Source organism: Dreissena polymorpha, chromosome 14, assembly GCF_020536995.1.
Source record: "Dreissena polymorpha isolate Duluth1 chromosome 14, UMN_Dpol_1.0, whole genome shotgun sequence".
Taxonomy (NCBI): domain Eukaryota; kingdom Metazoa; phylum Mollusca; class Bivalvia; order Myida; family Dreissenidae; genus Dreissena; species Dreissena polymorpha.
In genome coordinates, this window is record NC_068368.1 from 40,783,377 (window position 1) to 40,805,970 (window position 22,594).

Sequence of the window (22,594 nt, forward strand, 5' to 3'; positions counted from 1 at the left end):
TCGTCATGGGAAGAAAGTTATATTAAAACCACTCCCAGCCTTGTAAGTCATAGAGCAAAAACCAGCCATGTAAGTCATAGAGCACAAAGACAGTTTAATTCCCTGAGAGCCTACAAGTGCACCATTTTCTTTTTTCTGCAGTATGTTCCCTGAGAGCCTACAAGCATCAGACACGAGACCAACAAGCAAATTTCTGCAGTATGTTCCCTGAGAGCCTACAAGCATCAGACACGAGACCAACAAGCAAATTCGTTGAATTGATATCCCCCGCCAATATGCTTCTGGACACAAAAGTGTTATATTTGACACTCAAAAAAGCATTTTTTCAAGATACAAAGGGCCATAACTCCTTTATTATCCAATGGTGTACAATGCCATTTGGGGTGCATCATCCTCTTATCCATATTTACATGTATACTCATACCAAGTTTCATTGAAATCCGTCAAAGCACTTCCAAGATATGGCTCCGGACACAAAAAAGCATTTTTCCAAGATACAAAGGGCCATAACTCTGTTATTAACAGATGGTGTACAATGCCATTAGGTGTGCATCATCCTCTTATCCATATATATACTCATACCAAGTTTCATTGAAATCCGCCAAAACACTTCCAAGATATGGCTCCGGACACAAAAGTGCATGACGGACGGAAGGACGGACTGAAAGACGGACGGACGGACAGACAACACCAAATCAATATCCCTCCGCCTATGGCGTGGGATAACAATCAACAAGAATAGCCAACAGCCCTATTGCAGCCAGTAGAACAGCTGGAGATAGCAATGTATGCCAGAAATAGTAAAACGTTGAAAACTTCAGCAGCTCAAAATTACAAGCACTTTGGTTATACTCAGTAGCCAGTGTTAGCAAATGTGCAAGAGCCAATATAATTTTGTTGAAACTTTAAACCAACGCACCCTGGTTATAAACAAGTGGGTCACAGGTCTACGGTTGCTCACCTGAGACTTCACCATGTTTTTCAACCAACTGGAACTATTTTCAATCTCGTCCAAGATATCATTTTGAAGTATCTTCTGACAAAGTTTCATGAAGATCGGACAATAAATATGGCCTCTAGCGTGTTAACCATGCAAATGTTGACGACGCACAACAGACAACGAAGATGGAAAAAAGTTGATCACAAAAGCTAACCATGAGCACCTTTTTGTTCAAGTGAGCTATAAATGAGCAAAAGATGCAAATAGTCCACGTGAGTCACTTCCAACACCTCATATGGAACATTTTATTACCCAATTTTTATCAATAAAACATATTAATTTCTGAATATAAATTAATGATATTTATTTATGTGAAAACATTTTATTTGTACTGGTTTCTATAGATATGATTATGGAATACTTATCTCTGTTTCATTGTGTAATGCTATGTACCGATTGCCTCGGACAAGATCATTAGAACAAAAGAATTACACAATTTCCAAACCATGTGATATTACGTCATTCTTCCTTAGCAAACTGCCTGTGCTTGTGTTCAGATCCCACATTTCAAGAAGCATGTCAATGCCATCATGTCACACACTGACTTCACTTAAAGCCAACAACACAGGATTCCTCATACATTTCATAATGGCTGTGATACACCAATTAATACCCAGCATAAAGAGAACATACCAGTACCTTCCTATTTGTTAAATTACAATAATCTCCGTTTCAACATGATCGACTCCACAGCGCACGAAACTGTCTCGATAAAAGCAGCATATGCAAGATCTTTACCCTTGACATGCCATAAGAATGCAAAGCATCATCCATATGAAAGCGGAATAATGTATTTTGGAAATCCAGTTGCAAAAGAGTTAACAATATTTTATTGAATATAAGATTTGCATGCTTAGCCATGCACAATGAACAAACTGCCTACTTATTCTTCACCCATCAGCTTGCCATATTCTGTGAAAGAAGGACGACTTGTGTGATTATTCAATGTTTACTTCTATTACGTTTATTAAATATTAGTTGACCATCTTTTTTTGTTAATATTTTCAAAACATAAATTTGTTGTCTTTTTAATTGCTTTTTGAAAATACTCTTTCTTTGTTTAATGTTTCAGGCATTTAATTTGAAACTTTAACATTACTTTCACAGAATTACAAGGTTGTCCTGCGAAGATTGTTAATCTTAACATATAACACAGCGCAAAAAGAAAGTAGAAAATTAGTAGAAAGATATAGCCAATTAAGCCTTGAATAACTCGGGGAAAGTTATAAGGAATGACTACAACATAAATAAAGGAGAACTGAACAGAAGCTATCCAAAGTAATACAGGGTAGCAATCCATTTATACTCATTCACCTTTTCGTGAAAATTATCTTTTGCCTGATTAGTATCTTTAGGTTACAAGTCGCCATTGGGTCCTTTAGAAGAGGAGACTGAAGAGCGAGTGGAGGAATCCTGTTTGTCGGAATCACAAGAACTTTCGTCGATCACAATTGGATTGTTGGGCTTGTCGCCAACGTCAAGCAATTTCGGGTCACCATTGACCATGGCGACAGCGACCTTTGCCCTTTCTGCCCTTGCAGCTTCCTCCGCTTCATCTTCTGCCTTGTTGTGAAGCGACTGGAAGAACTGGTGACGCTTCGCTTCACGCAGGTTCACGCGTGTGCTCGGGTCATAGTCCAACATTTTTTCAATTAAATCAAAGAGAAGCAAGTGCTCTGGGCCCTTGTCCTTAAGATAGTGCTGAAAATAACAGTGCCATGTGCAGTCTCGCTGTTAACTCTCTGAAATCTGGCTAATAGAACAGGTTTGTGTCAACTTTTTAAGGTAAGTCACTAAAAAGGTAAAGAACTTTTTTTAATAGGGTTTAAATGTACTTATTTTGTAATTGTCAGAACTAAATATATATGGAATTGGAAAAATAAAAGCATTGAAGCTAAGCATTTGAAAACCATGCTTTATATATAAACATATTGTAATTCATGCCTGTTGAAACTTTTTTTTTCAGAAATAAGAGTAAGATCTTATTTAAGTTTTATGTTTATTTGTAACTTCAAAACAGCTGATTTGTGAACACAATTTAAATTTTACATTCAGTTTTGCTAAATAATTATAGTTTAATAATAATGAGACATGGTATGGACTAGTTAACTACAAGATGCCACAACAGTATGGACGATGCTCATGGTTGCCACCACAATCAAGTTTCTCTAAAAACCAGCCACTAGATGCCAACATGCCTGTACTAGACACCAGCCAACCATGCAGAGTACACAACAACATAAGACAGTGCCACCAGAACAACAAAATACAAGAGTGCACATAGAAATGCAGTCAAAAAAAGGCTGACTACTGGCATTGTCCCTTTATGAGGGACCTTGAACGCTTTTATTGTTGATAATCACTCCGTGGTTTGTAGGTAAATTTGTATAATATGAATGTTATTAGTAGGCAACTATTAAGGAGAAAGTTTTACAGTTACCACTGACAAAGCAAGAGTTATTAGACTCTGAAGAAGAATGAGCTAATATAACTGTAAACCTTTGGTCATTTATTGCAAATTGAGAGGTGAGCAAGTAGCCACACTTGAACAGCTACTAATATATGTAACAAGTTAACCCTTACATGTTCAGATGCAAAGAGAAAATGGCTATATGCACCTGTCATAAAACCAGAAATGCCTGCAAGTAACACAGGTTCAGGTTTTATGATGTTTGCTGCTCAACAGTATCTTAGGGTTGGAAATGAAGCCTTTAACTTTTGAACCTATTAAAAAACTTCTTTAATTTAATTTGATTTGCTAAAGGACTACAAACGAGTAAAAAGCAATGCATATCCGAGCAGTAAACGGTTAATTGTAATAAATCGGCTATATGTAACCCGACCCATGAAAAAGACTTTGGACCGGGGACATTTCCAATAAAATAGGCTAAGTCTTGTTATATTCCGATAACTGTCGGCCCTCGTGTTCGACACAAAAAATATATATGCAAAATGTTGGTTTGGTTAAAAATGAAACTAGGAATATGTAAAAAATATACAGACTGGTTTGTTTTTTTCAATTCAAAAGTTTTACAGCATGCTTTAAAAGAACAGGTTTACATTTAGTTGTATTTGTTGTATTTAGAATTGTTTAACAACTCGAACGCCATAATAAAAAAATTAACATATAAGATGTATTTTTTATTGTTTGGTAAAAATAACAAGGTCCAGTAAAAGTTGGTGAGGTCTGGTAAATTCAAAAGATTTCAGACCTAATGTCCTGTAAGATTTTTTGTCTTTCCCATGGGTGTATGTAACCTAAAACTTTTGTTTATACACCATCATACAATTAACTTCAGTGACCTCCCTTGTCTAGGGTGCAGTGACCTCCCCTGGCTTACACACTACCTGGGGGGCAGCAGGGTTCAGTACTTACCGACAGGGGTTTGCAGTTGTCCCTCACATACCAGTTGCGGTCGGCGTCTCGCACCTTGCCTGAACTCGAGAAATATCGCTGCTTCCTGTAGCCGCAGGAGACGGGAGATAAAAATAACAGAAAGCCACATCAACAACCATGCTTCACAATAGATTATGGGGCAGAATCATGCAGAACAGTGGCTGGTGTGTCAACTAAGCATGCAGTGAGAATCCCATGCACTCAATGGTCTGCTTGGAAATGTCTTTTTCTATACCAAAAGTAAATAAGTGTTCTACTTGAAAATGAGTTATTGGATAAGTAAAGTCAATTCTATGATCCATTAAGAAGAAGGGTCTATAAACTAAGCCCACCATCATTAATTTATGTGTTTTATACACTGTTATGTTACAACAAAATTGAAAGAATTTAGAACAAAATTGAATAAAGAACTTTGAACATTTTGTTACTTTATCAAAAAGAGTATTGAAATGTAAATTTGGTTTCCAAATGGACACATTTAGCATTGGGTCTCAGAGCATCACGCCAACGGAAACTATGGTTGAACAAGAATAGATTTCTTTCACAAAATGTTGAACAGTTTACACTGAATTGCAAGCAGAATTCTAACTAACTGACTGTTCTAATTTTCTTAATAGCTTTTATATATGAGCTGCACACATGCATTAAACACCCTTTTGACAAAGCACGGTCCATATAAATAAATAAATATTCATGTACCAGCATTTTAATATCAAGTGCTAAATCTGTTTCAACATTTTGCAGAAAGAATTCTAAACTAAATGTCCACCTGTTAATATATATGCGGTTAATCAAACTGAGGCAGAATAAACATCAAACAAACATAATTATATGATTGTGCCATCGCCTTAAATACCTCTGCATATGAAAGGCAATCTAACCAAATGGGAAACAAACTGAATGCAGAAACATTTTTCAAACAGATTATAAAGAATTCACCACTTGGTGTAGGTATGGAAACAGTTCATCAAATGAGTCTCATGGAAATAAGGTGAGCTTTTTCGAGCCCTATTTTTGTTTTCCGACTGAACTGGATAAACGTTCCCATTCCCAGCACCTGCCGTGTTTTCTATTTATTCAGTTTCTACTGAATTATATCATTGTTCCATAAAACTTAACATTATAAATTGTGCGTAGGAACTACCTGAAATGTGATGATATATAATAATAAGTCAGTAATCAGTAAAGAAATTATGTTTCTGCACTCAAATTATAATGGTACACTCTGCATTACATTATAAAAGCCATGTCATGCAAAAATATGTCTTCTACCATATGCTTCCAGCGTAGCTCAAGATCAGACTGCACATTCGTTCACAGCCTGTCCATTCACACAGTATGGTCAGGAGCTATGTTGTCCTGTCCATTCACACAGTATGGTCAGGAGCTACGTTGTCCTGTTAATTTACACAGTATGGGCAGGAGCTACATTGTCCTGTCCATTCACACAGTATGGGTAGGAGCTACGTTGTCCTGTCCATTCACACAGTATGGTCAGGAGCTACGTTGTCCTGTCCATTCACACAGTATGGTCAGGAGCTACGTTGTCCTGTCCATTCACACAGTATGGTCAGGAGCTACATTGTCCTGTCCATTCACACAGTATGGTCAGGAGCTTCATTGTCCTGTCCATTCATACAGTATGGTCAGGAGCTATGTTGTCCTGTCCATTCACACAGTATGGTCAGGAGCTACGTTGTCCTGTCCATTCACACAGTATGGTCAGGAGCTACGTTGTCCTGTCCATTCACACAGTATGGTCAGGAGCTATGTTGTCCTGTCCATTCACACAGTATGGTCAGGAGCTTCATTGTCCTGTCCATTCACACAGTATGGTCAGGAGCTATGTTGTCCTGTCCATTCACACAGTATGGTCAGGAGCTATGTTGTCCTGTCCATTCACACAGTATGGCCAGGAGCTATGTTGTCCTGTCCATTCACACAGTATGGTCAGGAGCTTCATTGTCCTGTCCATTCACACAGTATGGTCAGGAGCTACGTTGTCCTGTCCATTCACACAGTATGGTCAGGAGCTATGTTGTCCTGTCCATTCACACAGTATGGTCAGGAGCTACGTTGTCCTGTCCATTCACAGTATTGTCAGGAGCTACGTTGTCCTGTCCATTCACACAGTATGGTCAGGAGCTACGTTGTCCTGTCCATTCACACAGTATGGTCAGGAGCTACGTTGTCCTGTCCATTCACACAGTATGTTCAGGAGCTACGTTGTCCTGTCCATTCACACAGTATGGTCAGGAGCTACGTTGTCCTGTCCATTCACACAGAATGGTCAGGAGCTAGGTTGTCCTGTCCATTCACACAGTATGGGCAGGAGCTACGTTGTCCTGTCCATTCACACAGTATGGGCAGGAGCTATGTTGTCCGCAATAAAGTGAGACAAGGTTTCATGGTCTCAGTAAGGAAATCCTACGAGGCTGGTCTGGAAGTCCGGAACAGTCTGGCGGCATATGATATAAAAACACGTTAACAATGCGTCTCATAACATGGCCATATCAAATCACGGACAATGTAAGACAAGTGTACCATTTAGATCAGTCAGACAACTTGGACCACTAGACCAATGATTTCATGTCATTGTCTTTGTATTTGAATCTATAGTAAAATATAATTGTTAGCTGATTTTGTTATTCATGCATTCTGCTCTGTTATATCTCTCTTTATATATGCCACTTTGACAGCAGCATATCTTAAATGGTTTTAATTTCAACAGGTACACAAAAACTTCGAAATATTGTGTGTTAATAATTCAATATCGCCCCATCTTCATAAACTGGGTGTTTGTAACGCAGTTTATTCATGTACATTACTTATTTGGTTATCTAATTAACTTTTGTTTCCATAGGTGCACTCCAATGGTTGAAATTCAGCAGTAGCATACACATTTTGAATGTAATTGTGAAACAAAGGTATATCCAAGTTGCCTGTGATCTTCTACGAGGGATACGAGGTGTATGGGTACACATGTGTAGCACAGATGGGGCTCCATACAGTTACACTGCACTACACAGCCACAGTGTACACGGCCATTCACTGGTATATAGCCTTAAACATGACCTGAACGCCATTTTTGCATTTGAATTATTGTATAAAGGTAAACAATTAAACAATTAAATAACTGAAATTTAGTCTCCCCCCTAAAATATTGCTCTTGCAATTTGCACAACATTGTAATCAATATAAAACATTGCAGACTCAAAAACAAACTTTTGATGATTTTGTAATAAATATGTATAAATAATTTTAAACATCCACACTTTCTTTAGTCGTAAAGTCATGTGAAACTACACAGCTGCCAAATAAGGAATAAACGCACTACAAGTCATAAATAGCTCAAAAGTAACACATCCAAGACATCAATCAACACACAAACAACAACATGGCTATTCATTGATGGTACATGACACACAATACAAAAACATGAACAAATCTGCAGGCAAAACTCTGGAAATAAACACTTAGCAATTGGGCAAATGATAACAAAGTCTTCATCCTACAGGTCCTTTTCAGTAGTAATGTCTTCCAAATGAAGAAGGCACTACAAAGCATAATCTTTCCATCGGTGCATTTCCTTTCTTTTTTTCCTTTTTAAAAGCACAATTCAAAAGTGGCATGAACCTACAGCATCAGATTCAGCAATGTGTAAAATATATCTTAGTCCAGCTGACATATACACCTGCAGCCAGGAAAAAAGAAAGTTTTCAAGCTTTAGCAAAAAGAAATTAGATCCAAACATAGATTTATGATAAAGTGGTAGTCATTTGAACTTTGACATATCGTAAACCCATTCTGTTGATCAAAAAAAATGTTGGTCTCAGAAAAACAATAACATTAAAAATAGTTATCATATTTGATACAATACTTTTTTGTGTAATAAAAAAAATATATATACATGAAAAAAATAAATGAAGTGCCTGTCATTAAATCATTGTTTTCATTTGCCGCAATAGCAGAGCACTCAATCATCTCATCTCAGAACGGGACACAATTCCGGGCTCTTCAAGAAATGTGGCACCAATGATGGGGCAGCCATACTTACATACAGAGGGCGACAATTCTCGCGAACATATCGCCCCGATGAGGTTGTGGGATCCCACTCTAGACGACCGTGCCAGAAATAATTTGTTCTTTTGGGGGAAAAAATGGAAGTTGGAATGAGCAAGTACGAAATGCTGCTTATAAAATCATCATTGAATGTTTCAGTAAACAATTCATATCCAGATTACATAAAATTTTCTTTATAGAAGTAATCTAGTAAACAAGGCGAATGCACATGTGAAGTATCAAGCCAATCGTTCAATTCGTTGACAAGTTTTTGATCTGAAACAATTTAACACGTATTGTGACAGTGACCTTGACCTTTGACCTAGTGACCCAATTTTCTATAGAGGTCATCTACTGTCCAAGGCCAATGCACATGGGCAATATCAAGCCAATCTGTCGATTCTTTGACGAGTTTTTGATCAGAAATGATTTACCCACTTCTTGTGACAGTGACCATGACCTTTGACCTAGTGACCCCAATTTCAATAGGGGTCATTTACTGTCCAAGTCAAATGCACATGGGAAGTATCAAGCCAATTGGTCGATTTGTTGACGAGTAATTGACTGGAAAAAATTTCACACTTATAGTGACCTTGACCTTTGACCTAGTGACCCATTTCAATAGGGGTCATCTACTGTCCAAGGCCATTGCACATGTGAAGCATCAAGCCAATCTGTCACATCATTCATGAGTTATTGATTGGAAACGCTTTTCACACTTATTGTGACAGTGACCTTTGACCTAGTGAGCACAATGTCAATAGGGGTCATCTACTGACCAATGCCAATGCACAGGTAAAGTATCAAGCCAATTGGTCATTTAGTTGATGAGTTATTGATCAGAAACGATTTTCACACTTATTGTGACAGTGACCTTGACCTTTGACCTAGTGACCCCAATTTCAACAGTCTACTGTCCAAGGCCAATGCACATGTGAAGTATCAAGCCAATCGGTCGATTTGTTGACGAGTTTTTATCAGAACGACAGACCGACCGACCAACATCCAGCAAAACAATATACCCACTCTGCTTCGAAGGGGGGCATAATAATACAAATTTAATTTGAGCATCATTCTATGGTTTTTATACACATCTTTAATAATAAAGTGATACAAAACCCATAAAGAACCCCTTAAAAACTAGGACACACTTTGTGCTGGGGAACAAAAACCTGGCTTTGCAAGGACATGAACATTGCATGTCCAACATGAATGTCTGAATACACGTCATGCACATGATCACAACTATAGGATACACTCTGTAAAGAAAGTACTGACATTAGTTAACAATGACACACAAATCAATCTTTTAATGATGGACACCAAATGACAGACTATTTCATACACATGTGGCAGTATATTTCATATCGTCATTCTCTATCAACCTAATTTTATCCTTTAACATTCCAGTAAAGCAAATACAAATTTGTAAGTACAACCTGTTTTAAGAATATGCCAATAAACTGCCCAGGATGTCCATCAGCAGATCAAATTCAGTTGTCAAGTATTTGTCCCAGTGATAACAATCAATCAGAATTTAGACAGTGAATGTACCAATTCACAGTCACTGCCTGTCACCTAGCTATAACGTTAAATGTGATGACTTACTAACATACTTCAATCACACTGTATGTATGAATAATGTATTTGTTGTTGTTGTTTTAAATCAAATGTGTGCAACACATTATTACGTTCAATATCACCTCTGATGTCAAACAACAACAAGTGCTCTTATTATGAGATTAAGGAAATAATTTCAACAGAACTATTGTCACTACTGCAGCCACACCCACTAGTAGGCTACTACTCACTTGGTTTTCTTTGTCATTCTGTAGGGTAGATTTCCCAGAATTCTCTCCATCATTGCCAGGTGCTCTTTATTGTCATGAGTCTAGAATCAAACACACAATAAGCCATTGGGAACATGTCCAATGAGATTTATCATACATTCAAATGACTTGTGTAACAAGACTATTGCCAAGCAATTTTTGTCCCCTACCGGCTCCACCATTGTCAGAATTTTTTTTTATTTGTTGCCATAGCAACCAGAATTCTTGACGTAGGAACAAAATGAAGACATGCATAATCTCCATATTGCCATCTGACCATGTTTCAAGTTTCATTAAAAAATATGAAGAACTTTTAAAGTTATCGCAGGATCCAGACAAGTGTGACAGACAGACAGACAGACTCACAGACAGACACACAGAGCGCAAACCATAAGTCCCCTCCGGTGAAATCGGTAGGGGACAAAAAGTGTTAAATTGTGTACATGGAACTCATTAATGGAAACTTTGTTTTCTTGAATGCATTCAACTCGTAAGATCCATGAATGTCTCTGTTATTGGTCTTCTCTCATCAAAATGGTTTTATACAGACCATGTTAATTATATAACCCATTTGAATAGCATTGTAAACTAAATATTTGACCAGAAAATACTCCATAACAAGTTAGCACAATTTTAGTAAAGACTTTAAGAGTTGCAAATATGGTCACAGGTAGATTAAGAATTTCAAATGAAGGGCTTCAATATGTTTGTACCAATTGAATGTTGATGTCCCCTGGTTGAACGTTTTAGTTTAAATATTGACCAATAAGAATGATTGTTACATCTGAGTGCTGATTTCCATTGGTGGACATTTGAATTAAAATTTTTAAATGTTCAGTGTGAAGACCCTGCAGTGGATATCATACCTGGAATAGCGTATAGCCAGTGTAGAGTTCAAACATGATGCAGCCTATACTCCATACATCACATGGCTGTGACCAGCCCAGTTCTGAAAATACAAACACAAGAAATTATTGATAAAAGTACTTGTAAGGAACCAATTGAAAATGCTGTGGCCTGAAATGCATGAGTAAGTAAGTGTGGTCTGAATCAAAGTGCTGAGATAAAAATACACTGATTAACCATTTACCCAAATATAGGGTATACAATTTTTGTCAAGTGGCATTCAAGAACGATATAAGAGTTTCTTCTTCAGAAATTTAAATAGATGTTTTCTTTTTCCAACAGATCTCTGTGTGGCAAGCAATGGGACATGTATACACAGATGTGGAATATCAACAACAATTCCCAGTCATCTACATCAACCTCCAGGAATAGCATACAGACATATACACAAAGGTATGGTTTACAGCGGCCTCAGTCAGTCAGGGCTTATCAGTGATGTAAATGTCTGTGAGGATTTTGCTCTCTATAAAAACCTGTCCAATGAATCATGTCTAGCTACGACACACAAAGAAGTCTAGAATGTTGTGTTAACTACAAATCACAAAAAAGTCTTTTTTTTTGGTATGGTAATCTGTAGATTTCTTATGACAAACAGTGAGTAGGAAGAAAACTGGCTTGACATCAAGTCTGAGTTACTAATCATGTCATAGACTCTTGCAAATAGGCACAAATTGCAGATCAGTGGTTAAAAAATGAAACGAATGAGGTAGTGAATTACCTCATATGATTAGGGGTGACGTACATAACAACATACATGAAGACCACATGAACAACACATGGTGTACATGAATGATTATCAACTATAGGTACCGTATTGGAGTGAAATACAACATTATGAACGAACCAATCACTTTTATTCTCAATTCAAAACCTACATAAACAAAGCTTTTGTGCCATTGACACAGGTGTGAACATTACAAACTTTGTTGTGGGAAATTATAATCTGGGGCAAAACCTTCTGCAGCTGTTGTTCTTTCTAAATGTTTACTTGATTTTACTGAATGCCAACATTTTATGATACTCGCAGTCTGTTCATGTTTTATGCTGTTTGCTGCTCATCAATATTTAAGGGTGAGAAATGAAGCCTTTAAAACTTGAATCTTGTAAGAAAGGCCTTTAATTAAATTTAACTTTCTAAGAGACTACAAATGCGTGAAAATACGTTTCTAAGTGGTAAAGGGTTAAGCAAAAAACTAATATTCTTCACAAAACATATCAGTAAGCATCATTTTAACCTCTAAAACAGGAGCTAAACATTTCAACACCTCTATACCTTTACAGAAGCATGTAATACCTTTGTTGATAAGATTTTGGTACTGACAGCCTTCATTGATAAACAATCATCAACAGGTTCTACCTATACAACAGGTGGCTCTCATTCACTTGTGAAAGCATACAACTTTGTGTTAAAACGTCCATTAAAAATAAACTTTGACTGAATTGCTACAATCTACTTTTTTTGCATTGGCTTTTGCTGGACATATGTTTGTTCATATTCGCTACTATTATTTATATTAGTTAAAATTGGCAGGTGTTGTGAGAGGGATCATTTCCTTAAGAAAAACTTAGCATTCATAAGCCTGCCTACAGCATTCAAGGCATTCTAAAGGACAGTTAATAACTATGGTATTTGTGACTGCATCTCAAACACAACGTTACCCCATAATGTTTCGCAATTAAACTGACAAGCTCTTGGTTCCAATTCAAGAATATGTGGCCAATAAATCAGTGTATCACGTCTTCACGAAGATCTCTGACGTAAAGTGAAGACATAATCAACCCACATCCAATATGTACAAATAAACAGATCCAATTCCTCCAGGGGGAGGAAAATATAAAGACTGCTTTACATACTTATAGGTTATTAGACGTTTCATTGTACAATACAGAGATATATTTGGACGAGCATACAGTTTGACGTCATATTGGACGAGCCGTTAGGCGAGTCCAATATGACTTCAAACTGTGTGCGAGTCCAAATATATCCCGTATTGTACAGTTTAAACGTCTGATAAGCTTTTTATTCTATATCCCTTTCTTCAGCTCTTTGTTTCATTTTAATTTTGCTTTTAAAATGCTTTAATTGCATCTATGCTATTTTCAATACAAGCGCCCGTGTGAGTCAATTATAGTACATTCGGATACTTTTTCTCGGTAACGGCTTTTATCGTTATAAAACAATTGCTTAGTCAGAGCTCCAGATAAGGGCTGTACAGCCGTAAATACGCCTTTTTCATGAAGATTTACGCATTTATTTTTATAAACTGGACGTACAATTACGACATTAATATCCATTTTACGCATTAACGAAAAAAATCTGGCCGAACCGATACGTCTGCGTCAGTGCGGCGTGATTTGTTGGTCTCTAACCTAACGGCGCTTTTCGTTAATTTAAATTACCGAAAAGTTGTAGACTGGGTTCATATATTATTGTCTATTTTGTCGCGTGATTTCCTGTAACTTGTAAATCCGTCAAAAACGATACAATTGAATGCCGGCTTAACCGAAAGCGGCTCAAAACAACACTTTGTTGTCATATTATGACTACATACGGTGTCTTCTTACCATCCTGACATTAAATCTGTAAACCCAGAAAAAGACATTGTCGCCCCGATATTAAACGATTGGATTGCATCTGTGGCGTAAAACGTTAGAAAACACAATGGGAAACGGATGAGACAGTGAAATAAGTGTCCATTTACTTAGCTTACTAGTTGGCTTGTGTTTTCTTGTCAAGAAAAATGAAGAAATAGTATTAGTCATGAGTTTTAATGTGTAGTTGTATTGGCATCATAATTCAGAATGGAAAACCTAATACAGTAACTGTACAAGAAGCTACATATATTTATTATAATTGCTGCAAATGTTTCTGTAAAGACAGTTATACACCTTTCAATATCCAAGAACACGGGTAGTACAGTACTACCTGTATTTTTGGATATGGTAGTACAGGTACTAATTGATTTTAAGCGTTACTCCTTTCCTTTCTGTCAGCGGCAGTACCGTTACTAATTTCACAAATCCTTATCTGGAGCTCTGCTTAGTGCACTTGTACTCAACTGTCCAATATGGAACAAGGGACAAAATTGTCACAAAACCAGGTTTTCATTGTGAAAAAAAATCTGATAAAGGGAGACAACTCAAACTGAAGTTTTGAAATGAACAAAGAAAATTAACCCCCTTTGTAAGTTTGTTTTAAAATAAATCTATTTTTAGTCGTGGCGACCTTGACATTGGAGATATGCACATGAATTTATTTTTTTTGACCTTTGACCATGAAGGATGACCTTGACCTTTCACCACTAAAAATGTGCAGCTTCATAAGATACACATGCATGGCAAATATCAAGTTGCTATCTTCAATATTGCAAAAGTTATGAGCAACGTTAAAGTTTTCGGACGGACACACGGACGGACGGACGGACGGTCAAAATTTGTGTGCGTATGGAAAGGCGTTGTCCATATACACATGCATACCAAATATGAAGGTTATATCTCAAGGGACATAGAAGTTAAGAGCATTTTTCGAAACCTAAACGCAGATTTTGAAACCTAAACGCAGACCCCTACTTCAAGGTCAATGTCACAGGGGTCAAAATTGTTGTGCGTATGGAAAGGCCTTGTCCATATACACATGCATACCAAATATGAAGGTTATATCTCAAGGGACATTTATGGCCATTTTTGACCTTTGAACTCAAAGTGTGACCTTGACCTTGGAGATATCGACGTAATTATTTCGCGCGACACACCGTCCACTGATGGTGAACAATTGTGCCAAATGATTTTAAAATCTGACAATGAACGACATAGTTATGGCTCGGACAAGCTCATTTATGGCCATTTTTGACCTTTGAACTCAAAGTGTGACCTTGACCTTGGAGATATCGATGTAATTATTTCGCGCGACACACCGTCCAATGATGGTGAACAAATGTGCCAAATGATTTTAAAATCTGACAATGAACGACATAGTTATGGCTCGGACAAGCTTGTTCCGCCCGCCCGCCAGCCAGCCCGCCCGCCAGCCAGCCAGCCAGCCAGCCAGCCCGCCCGCATTCGCCAATCTAATAACCAGTTTTTTCCTTCGGAAAACCTGGTTAAAAATACAGACTTTTTGGATCCAATACCAAAATATATTGGACGATCACGTGGTACATATGAAGAATGCTGATTGGATGAATTTATTGGATATAGAATAATAGTAATTATTGTTCAATGAAATTTATGATAAAACTGCATTAAAATTAATCAACTGTAAGGACTACTTTACACAATTTCTCATTCCAAGCCAAACATTTTTTGAGCCATTTATATTCACAGGACTTTATCATCAAAGATAACATGACAATGATGAGAAGCAATCATGAAATTACAGACAGTTCTAACTGCAATTAGCAGCATGGGATATTAACAGTATTACTAACATGTGGCTGAAGCATCCACAAGTAATAAGAATTAAAGTAAATGAATGAACAGCCACTGAATGATGTTGAATGAAATAAATATGCAGCCACCCTTTAAATGTTTATTCAATTTGTATTTGAATATGATTAGTCAGTAATTGATGTGATTTATCCTCACAAAGTACTGACACTGTAAAAAAAAAAACAATTTCACAGCGAAATTAATTTTCAGTAATTTTTTGTAAAAGAACCCTTAAAGACTGACTGTTTGACGTACACAGATAAATATTTTGGCATGTGCTATTTTTGTGGTCATAAATACATTTACATGCAGAAAACATTTTGTCTGAAATCTGAAGCATCTTTTTTTAAGTGTACTGGGAATATTGCAGACAGATAGCACTGGCAAGGTGCCAAGATGCATCTGGTGGGTTGCTATGTCTCAGACCAGGTAACTGGCAGGTAAATATGCAGGTTACACATCACTGAATTGCTGTATGTATATGTGTGTAAGTGTAGATGGATGACTGAATGTGTGCAACATACAGAATGCTGTTTCCATGAACATATTATATTACCTCATACTGGAAAATAGTTAGTTGCAGAAATGATTCAGACAGTGCCTAAGACAATTCACAATGTTTCAACACAGACCTGCTGGAAACATTTCCCTCACACTTTTCAAATACAAAAGAATAGTCAAATCTTAAGATATGGAAAAATATTCAAAGTATGTTGAATATTCTGCATTGGCACTATATTGACAGTCTTATATAATAACCTGATAATATAGATAACTTGCAGTCTGATCAGGTTATAAATGGTTTGCTGCTCATTATTATCTCATGGTTGAAAATGATACCTTTAAAACTTGAATCTAGTAAGAAAGGTCTTTCATTTAAATTGATTTTCTACAGAACTACAAACTCTTCAAAATTCCTTTCTGAGTGGTAAAGGGATCAACAAACACTTCTCAAGGAGCAAATCAGCTTACAGTAGATAAAATGTAATTCCAGCAAGGAAAACATTCAAGGGATCCATTTGCATCTTGTTCTGGGAAAACTGTGGGCCTTAATTGTCAGCCAAGATTAGCCTCTGTAGTCTGCACAGGCTAATCAGAGATGGCACTTTCTGCTTAAACTGAATATTTGATCAGAATAGACATATTTTAACAAAACAACATTAAAGCGGAAAATGTCATTCCTGGTTAGCCTGTGCAGCCTGCACAGGCTAATTTGGGACGACACGTTACGCACTGTCATTAAGCACCGTTTTCCCAGAACGAGGCCCATTTCATATTCAAATGTCTACGTCTCATCAATACTTACCCAGAATGACCTCTGGTGCACGGTAATGTCGAGTGGAAACTATGGTGCTGTGATGTTCGTGATCAAAGGTCGCTGACCCGAAATCTATCAGCTGTATGTCCGTGTTGCGGATGTTACGCTCATCACGTTTCTGAGGAAAGAAATACAGTCTGTGCATTTTGGCCATTTGATTTCAAGAAAGAAACTTGCACTTTTACCGTTTGAAATCAACACATTTTCCAATAAAAGCCACAAAATCAAAAGGAGGTTTATTGATTAAGTTAAATATAACCTACATTCAGATAACAATTGCTGTGACAAAAATAGTAATTGCAAAGTTACATGAAATAATGTTTACAGACAAAAACATTTTTGCATGATCAAAATTTAATGACAAAGGTATACAAAACAAATATGGTCATAGCATTACACCATTAATTCTCAGATTTGTTTAACAAATTGACAACCAAATAGTATCTTTCTTTCAAATATTATTTGAGATTCTTGCCAATGATAGATTGATACTTAAGTAATTTCAACAAAGACCTGATTTTCGAAACATGTTATTAAAGAAAACTACCTGGACAGCCTTACTCGAGTGACATGTCCCAATTAATTAACAGATCCATATAAGTTAAGAAGTATTTATTAAGAAATCTAGACACTTACAAGGAGGAAATCAGCACCCCTATTTCAGCCAATTTAAGCCACCTACCTTCTTTGAGTTGAAGGAGACATCGTAGTCTGAGTTGACAAACAAGATGTTCTCCGGTTTAAGATCTGTGTGAGTGAGGTGGTTCTCATGGAGGACTGGAACACAACATAGCAGACGTCATAATAACTCATATAGGGAACACAACAAAGCAGACGTCATATAGGGGCAATCAAGGGAAAATAGGCTGGTTTTGTGTATATGTTATCAAAACAAATGCATTATAGGCTGGTTTGTGTATAATTTTATGAAGTGAAGACAAATACATTATAGGCTGGTTTTTTATGCCCCCGGTAGGGTGGCATATAGCAGTTGAACTGTCCGTCAGTATGTCAGTCAGTCTGTCCGTCCGTCCGAAAAAAACTTTAACATTGGCCATAACTTTTTCACTATTGAAGATCGCAACTTGATATTTGGCATGCATGTGTATCTCATGGAGCTGAACATTTTGAGTGGTGAAAGGTGAAGGTGAAGGTCATCCTTCAAGGTCAAATATCAAATATATGGCGTCTGTCCGTCCGTAAACTTTAACATTGGCCATAACTTTTTCAATATTGAAGATAGCAACTTGATATTTGGCATGCATGTGTATCTCATGAAGCTGCACATTTTGAGTCGTGGAAGTTCAAGGTCAAGGTCATCCTTCAAGGTCAAAGGTAAAAAATAATATAATAATTCAAAGCGGCGTTCTCATGAAGCTGCACATTTTGAGTGGTGGAAGTTCAAGGTCATCCTTCAAGGTCAAGGTCATCCTTCAAGGTCAAAGGTCAAAAAATAATAATTTCAAAGCGGCATTAACATGAAGCTGCACATTTTGAGTGGTGGAAGTTCAAGGTCATCCTTCAAGGTCAAAGGTCAAAAAAAAAAAAATCAAAATCAAAGCGGCGTTCTCATGAAGCTCCACATTTTGAGTGGTGGAAGTTCAAGGTCAAGGTCATCCTTCAAGGTCTAAGGTCAAAAAACAAAAAAAACAAGAGCTGTCAGAGGACAGCGCGCTTGACTTTTCGAGTGCTTGACAGTATAACGTAAGCCATCATGGGGAAATTGTTCATATTCAATAATTTATTAGACGATCTTTCAAAAATAAAAAAAGGGAAAAAAAAAAAAAATTGGGGGGGGGGGGGGGGGGGGGTAGGGGGGCCGAGAGGGGGGTATAATGTGGGGTGTGGTAATTTATTAGCTGATGTATAAAAAAAAAATCTTTTTTTTGGGGGGGTGCAGGGGGGTAGGAGGGGTGGGGGGGTGAGAGGGGGGTATAATGTGGGGTGTGGTATTCAGGTAAGTGTTGTTTTGTCAAAGTAATAATAAAATGTGATCATAAATAAAGAAGTTATGCCAATTTAAGCAAAATGTTCAATTATCTAAGTGTAAAAGGGGCCTTAATTATGTCAAAATGCTTGATACAGTGGTCTGCTCTTGTTTATAGGTTGGGGTCATGTTGGTTAACAAGTATGCAACATATAAAAGCAATATGTCAAGGGACAATGAAAATAAATGGGGTAGTACGAAAACTTAAACATTTGCTGCATATTATAAGTGGAAAAGGGGCCATAATTATGACAAAAAGCTTGATAGAGTTGTCTGCTCTTGTTTATAGGTTGGGGTCATGTTGGTAAACAAGTATGCAAAATATGAAAGCAATATGTGAAGGGAGAAAGAAAATATTTGGGGTAGTACGAAAACTTTAACATTTGCAGGCTAACGCTAACGCAGACGCTAATGCAGATGCTAACGCTAACGCCGGGGTGAGTAGGATAGCTCCACTATATATATTTCATATATAATAGTCGAGCTAAAAAATTCAAAGCGGCGCAATAGGGGGCATTGTGTTTCTGACGAACACATCTCTTGTTTTATATGTTATCAAGACAAATGCATTATAGGCTGGTTTGTTTATATGTTATCAAGACAAATACATTATAGACTGGTTTTTTGTATATGTTATCGAAACAAATGCATTATAGGCTGGTTTGTGTATGTTATCAAAACAAATGCATTATAGGCTGGTTCTGTGTATGTTATCAAAACAAATGCATCATAGGCAGGTTTGTGTATGTTATCAAAACAAATACATTATAGGCTGGTTTTGTGTATGTAATCAAAACAAATGCATTATAGGCTGGTTTTGTGTATGTAATCAAAACAAATACATTATAGGCTGGTTTTGTGTATGTTATCAAAACAAATGCATTATAGGCTGGTTTGTGTATGTTATCAAAACAAATACATTATAGGCTGGTTTTGTGTATGTTATCAAAACAAATGCATTATAGGCTGGTTTGTGTATGTTATCAAAACAAATACATTATAGGCTGGTTTTGTGTATGTAATCAAAACAAATGCATCATAGGCAGGTTTGTGTATGTTATCAAAACAAATACATTATAGGCTGTTTGTGTATATGTTATCAAGACAAATACATTATAGGCTGTTTTGTGTATATGTTATCAAGACAAATACATTATAGGCTGGTTTGTGTATATGTTATCAAGACAAATGCATTATGGGCTGGTTTGTGTATATGTTATCAAGACAAATACATTATAGACTGGTTTGTGTACATGTTATCAAGACAAATGCATTATAGGCTGGTTTGTGTATGTTATCAAAACAAATGCATTATAGGCTGTTTTGTGTATATGTTATCAAGACAAATATTTTATAGGCTGGTTTGTGTATATGTTATCAAGACAAATGCATTATAGGCTGGTTTGTGTATATGTTATCAAGACAAATGCATTATAGGCTGGGTGTGGTATACGTTATTAAGACAAATGCATTATAGGCTGGGTTTTGTATATGTTATCTAGACAAATGCATTAGAGGCTGGTTTTTGTATTTGTTATCAAAACAAATGCTTTATAGGCTGGGTTTTGTATATGTTATCTAGATAATTTTAAAAGAATATTGTTTTAGATGACTTTATGTTATACCAGTTATTTAATAATATAACAGAAAGCAATATACAGAAACTTATACAGGTAATTATTAGTTAAACACAATAATTATTATGTCAAGAAATATAATAGCATAACCTAGTGAAACTTTTACCATCAAACAAAAAGTTCTCACAGTTGGTTATTATGACTATTCTAAATGTAAATCTAAGGTCGCGGTGTTGTAGTGGACATGGTGACCAGCTAGCTACACAGAGGTCATGGGTTTAATCCGCATAGTGGAAGAGTTCTTTAGGTCTCTCCAATTGACACATTGGTACAGATTCTACCAAGGAAATGGACTCAATAGCGTTTCAATAAACCTTCGGCTTTCCGTGCAATCAAGCTTCAATACATAGATTTCAAACTTAGGTAAATCTTTACCAATATATATCCAGCCAAGGAGTACATGTCCTGCCAGGGCCCTCAATCCATTTTAGGGGAAGCGGGACGCTACCCTCATGAGGAGGAATTTTTGCGGCGTTTCCCTTTTTGGGGGATTTTTTACTTACTTTCTCATTATAACATTTGTACATGTTTGCACCATATTCATTTCTTTTTTCATAATTTAGTATGTTTGACAAGATTAAATTGAAATAGAATTGAGATATAATAATCATGAGACACATTTTTCTCAAAAAAAAAAAAATATACATTTTTTTTAATAGAAAGAATACAGGGGGAATTTTTCCCCCCAAAAGGGGAAAAAAGTATACTTTTCAGGTGGGGGACTGCAGCCGAAATTCGGCCGCAGATTTGATAGATTAAGGGCCCTGCCTGTATACTTACATTGGACAGCATAGCACAACTGATATGATATGTGACGGACTTGATCCAAGTCATATGGAATATAATTGTTCTCTTTCTGTAACAGAAAGCAAAACACAAACTTAAAGTTTTATACAAGATCAATAAATAGTGAAAGATTTAGTATTATATCTGGTTATTTCTTAATCAAATATTTAGAGCTAAATACAAAATTTGGAATAATTGAAAAAAGTACTTTTTCAAACAACCCAGAAAATTGATTTGGCATATTTTAAACCCATAACACATCCTTATTCTAATCATTTTTGCTGTTTACTTTCTGAATAAAAATATGAAACAAGAGAGACATGATGGCCCTGTAGTGCTCACCTGAATTCAATTTACCAAAAACCAGTTGAACTAGTTTTTGGATTTATGTGAGTGATTCAGCCTCGATGATTTCACGATAATTCTGACCAAGTTTCCACCAAATTGTGTTATAAATATGACATCTAGAGTGGTAAAAAGGTTCGTCTTAATTTGACCGTGTGACTTTTTTCATGCACATCACATAGCTGTTTTCAGTCTAGATATTGTCACGATAATAAATTGTGACCAATTTTCATCAAAATTGAGTCATAACTGTGGTCTTTTGAGTGGAAACAAAGTTTTTCTAAGATTTGACCTGATTACCTATTTTTTTTAACACACATGACCCAGAATAAAGGTAAGTCTAGGTATGCTAAAGATAAACATTCTGAACAAGTATCATCAATATTGAGTCATAATTGCAGCTTCTAGAGTGGTTACAATTTTTTTTAAATTTAACATGTCCTATTATTTGGGCACACATGACCCAGATTGAAACTCAGCCTAGATATTGTCAAAATAACATTTCTGACCAAATTTCATTAAGATTACATGGGAAAATGTAGCCTCCTGAGAGGTACTGAGCTAAGTCTACTATAGACAACTGATGATACAAATTAAGGAGACCAGACATGGGGCAATCACAATAGCTGACCATTTCATAGCACTTTGTGTAAATGTGAGCTATAAATGAAGCTATAACTTGATAATATACTTACGAGAAAGTCAAAAACACTTAGTCCTAGCATGTTGAATGATAAACACATGTGGCCATGGTAGTCAAACCAGTCCAACATCTGAACACATAGTCTGAAATCATAAGACAATTGGTCTTAACAGTTGAACATTTAGTCTAAAATCATATGTCAAACCAGTCTAACATCTGAACACATAATCTGAATTTATAAGTCAAACCAGTCTAA

The 22,594-nt window shown here is 36.5% G+C and overlaps 1 protein-coding gene across 4 annotated transcripts in view; it reads right to left on the reverse strand.

Annotated features, from left to right (window-relative positions):
• Positions 1-22,594, reverse strand: part of LOC127857156 (dual specificity protein kinase CLK2-like) — a 78,422-nt gene that overhangs the window by 3,899 nt on the left and 51,929 nt on the right. For 3 of the 4 annotated variants that reach the window (XM_052393558.1, XM_052393555.1, XM_052393559.1), the window contains 8 exons: positions 22,391-22,481; positions 21,345-21,420; positions 17,623-17,717; positions 16,929-17,058; positions 11,155-11,237; positions 10,271-10,350; positions 8,455-8,542; positions 2,315-2,701 (listed from right to left, as the gene is read on the reverse strand). In XM_052393558.1, coding sequence (XP_052249518.1) covers positions 2,357-2,701; positions 8,455-8,542; positions 10,271-10,350; positions 11,155-11,237; positions 16,929-17,058; positions 17,623-17,717; positions 21,345-21,420; positions 22,391-22,481 — 988 coding nt within the window. In that variant the 3' untranslated portion in view covers positions 2,315-2,356. Of the gene's footprint in view, positions 1-2,314; positions 2,702-4,376; positions 4,462-8,454; positions 8,543-10,270; positions 10,351-11,154; positions 11,238-16,928; positions 17,059-17,622; positions 17,718-21,344; positions 21,421-22,390; positions 22,482-22,594 lie in introns of all 4 variants that reach the window. The other variant, XM_052393557.1, reaches the window with a different exon arrangement.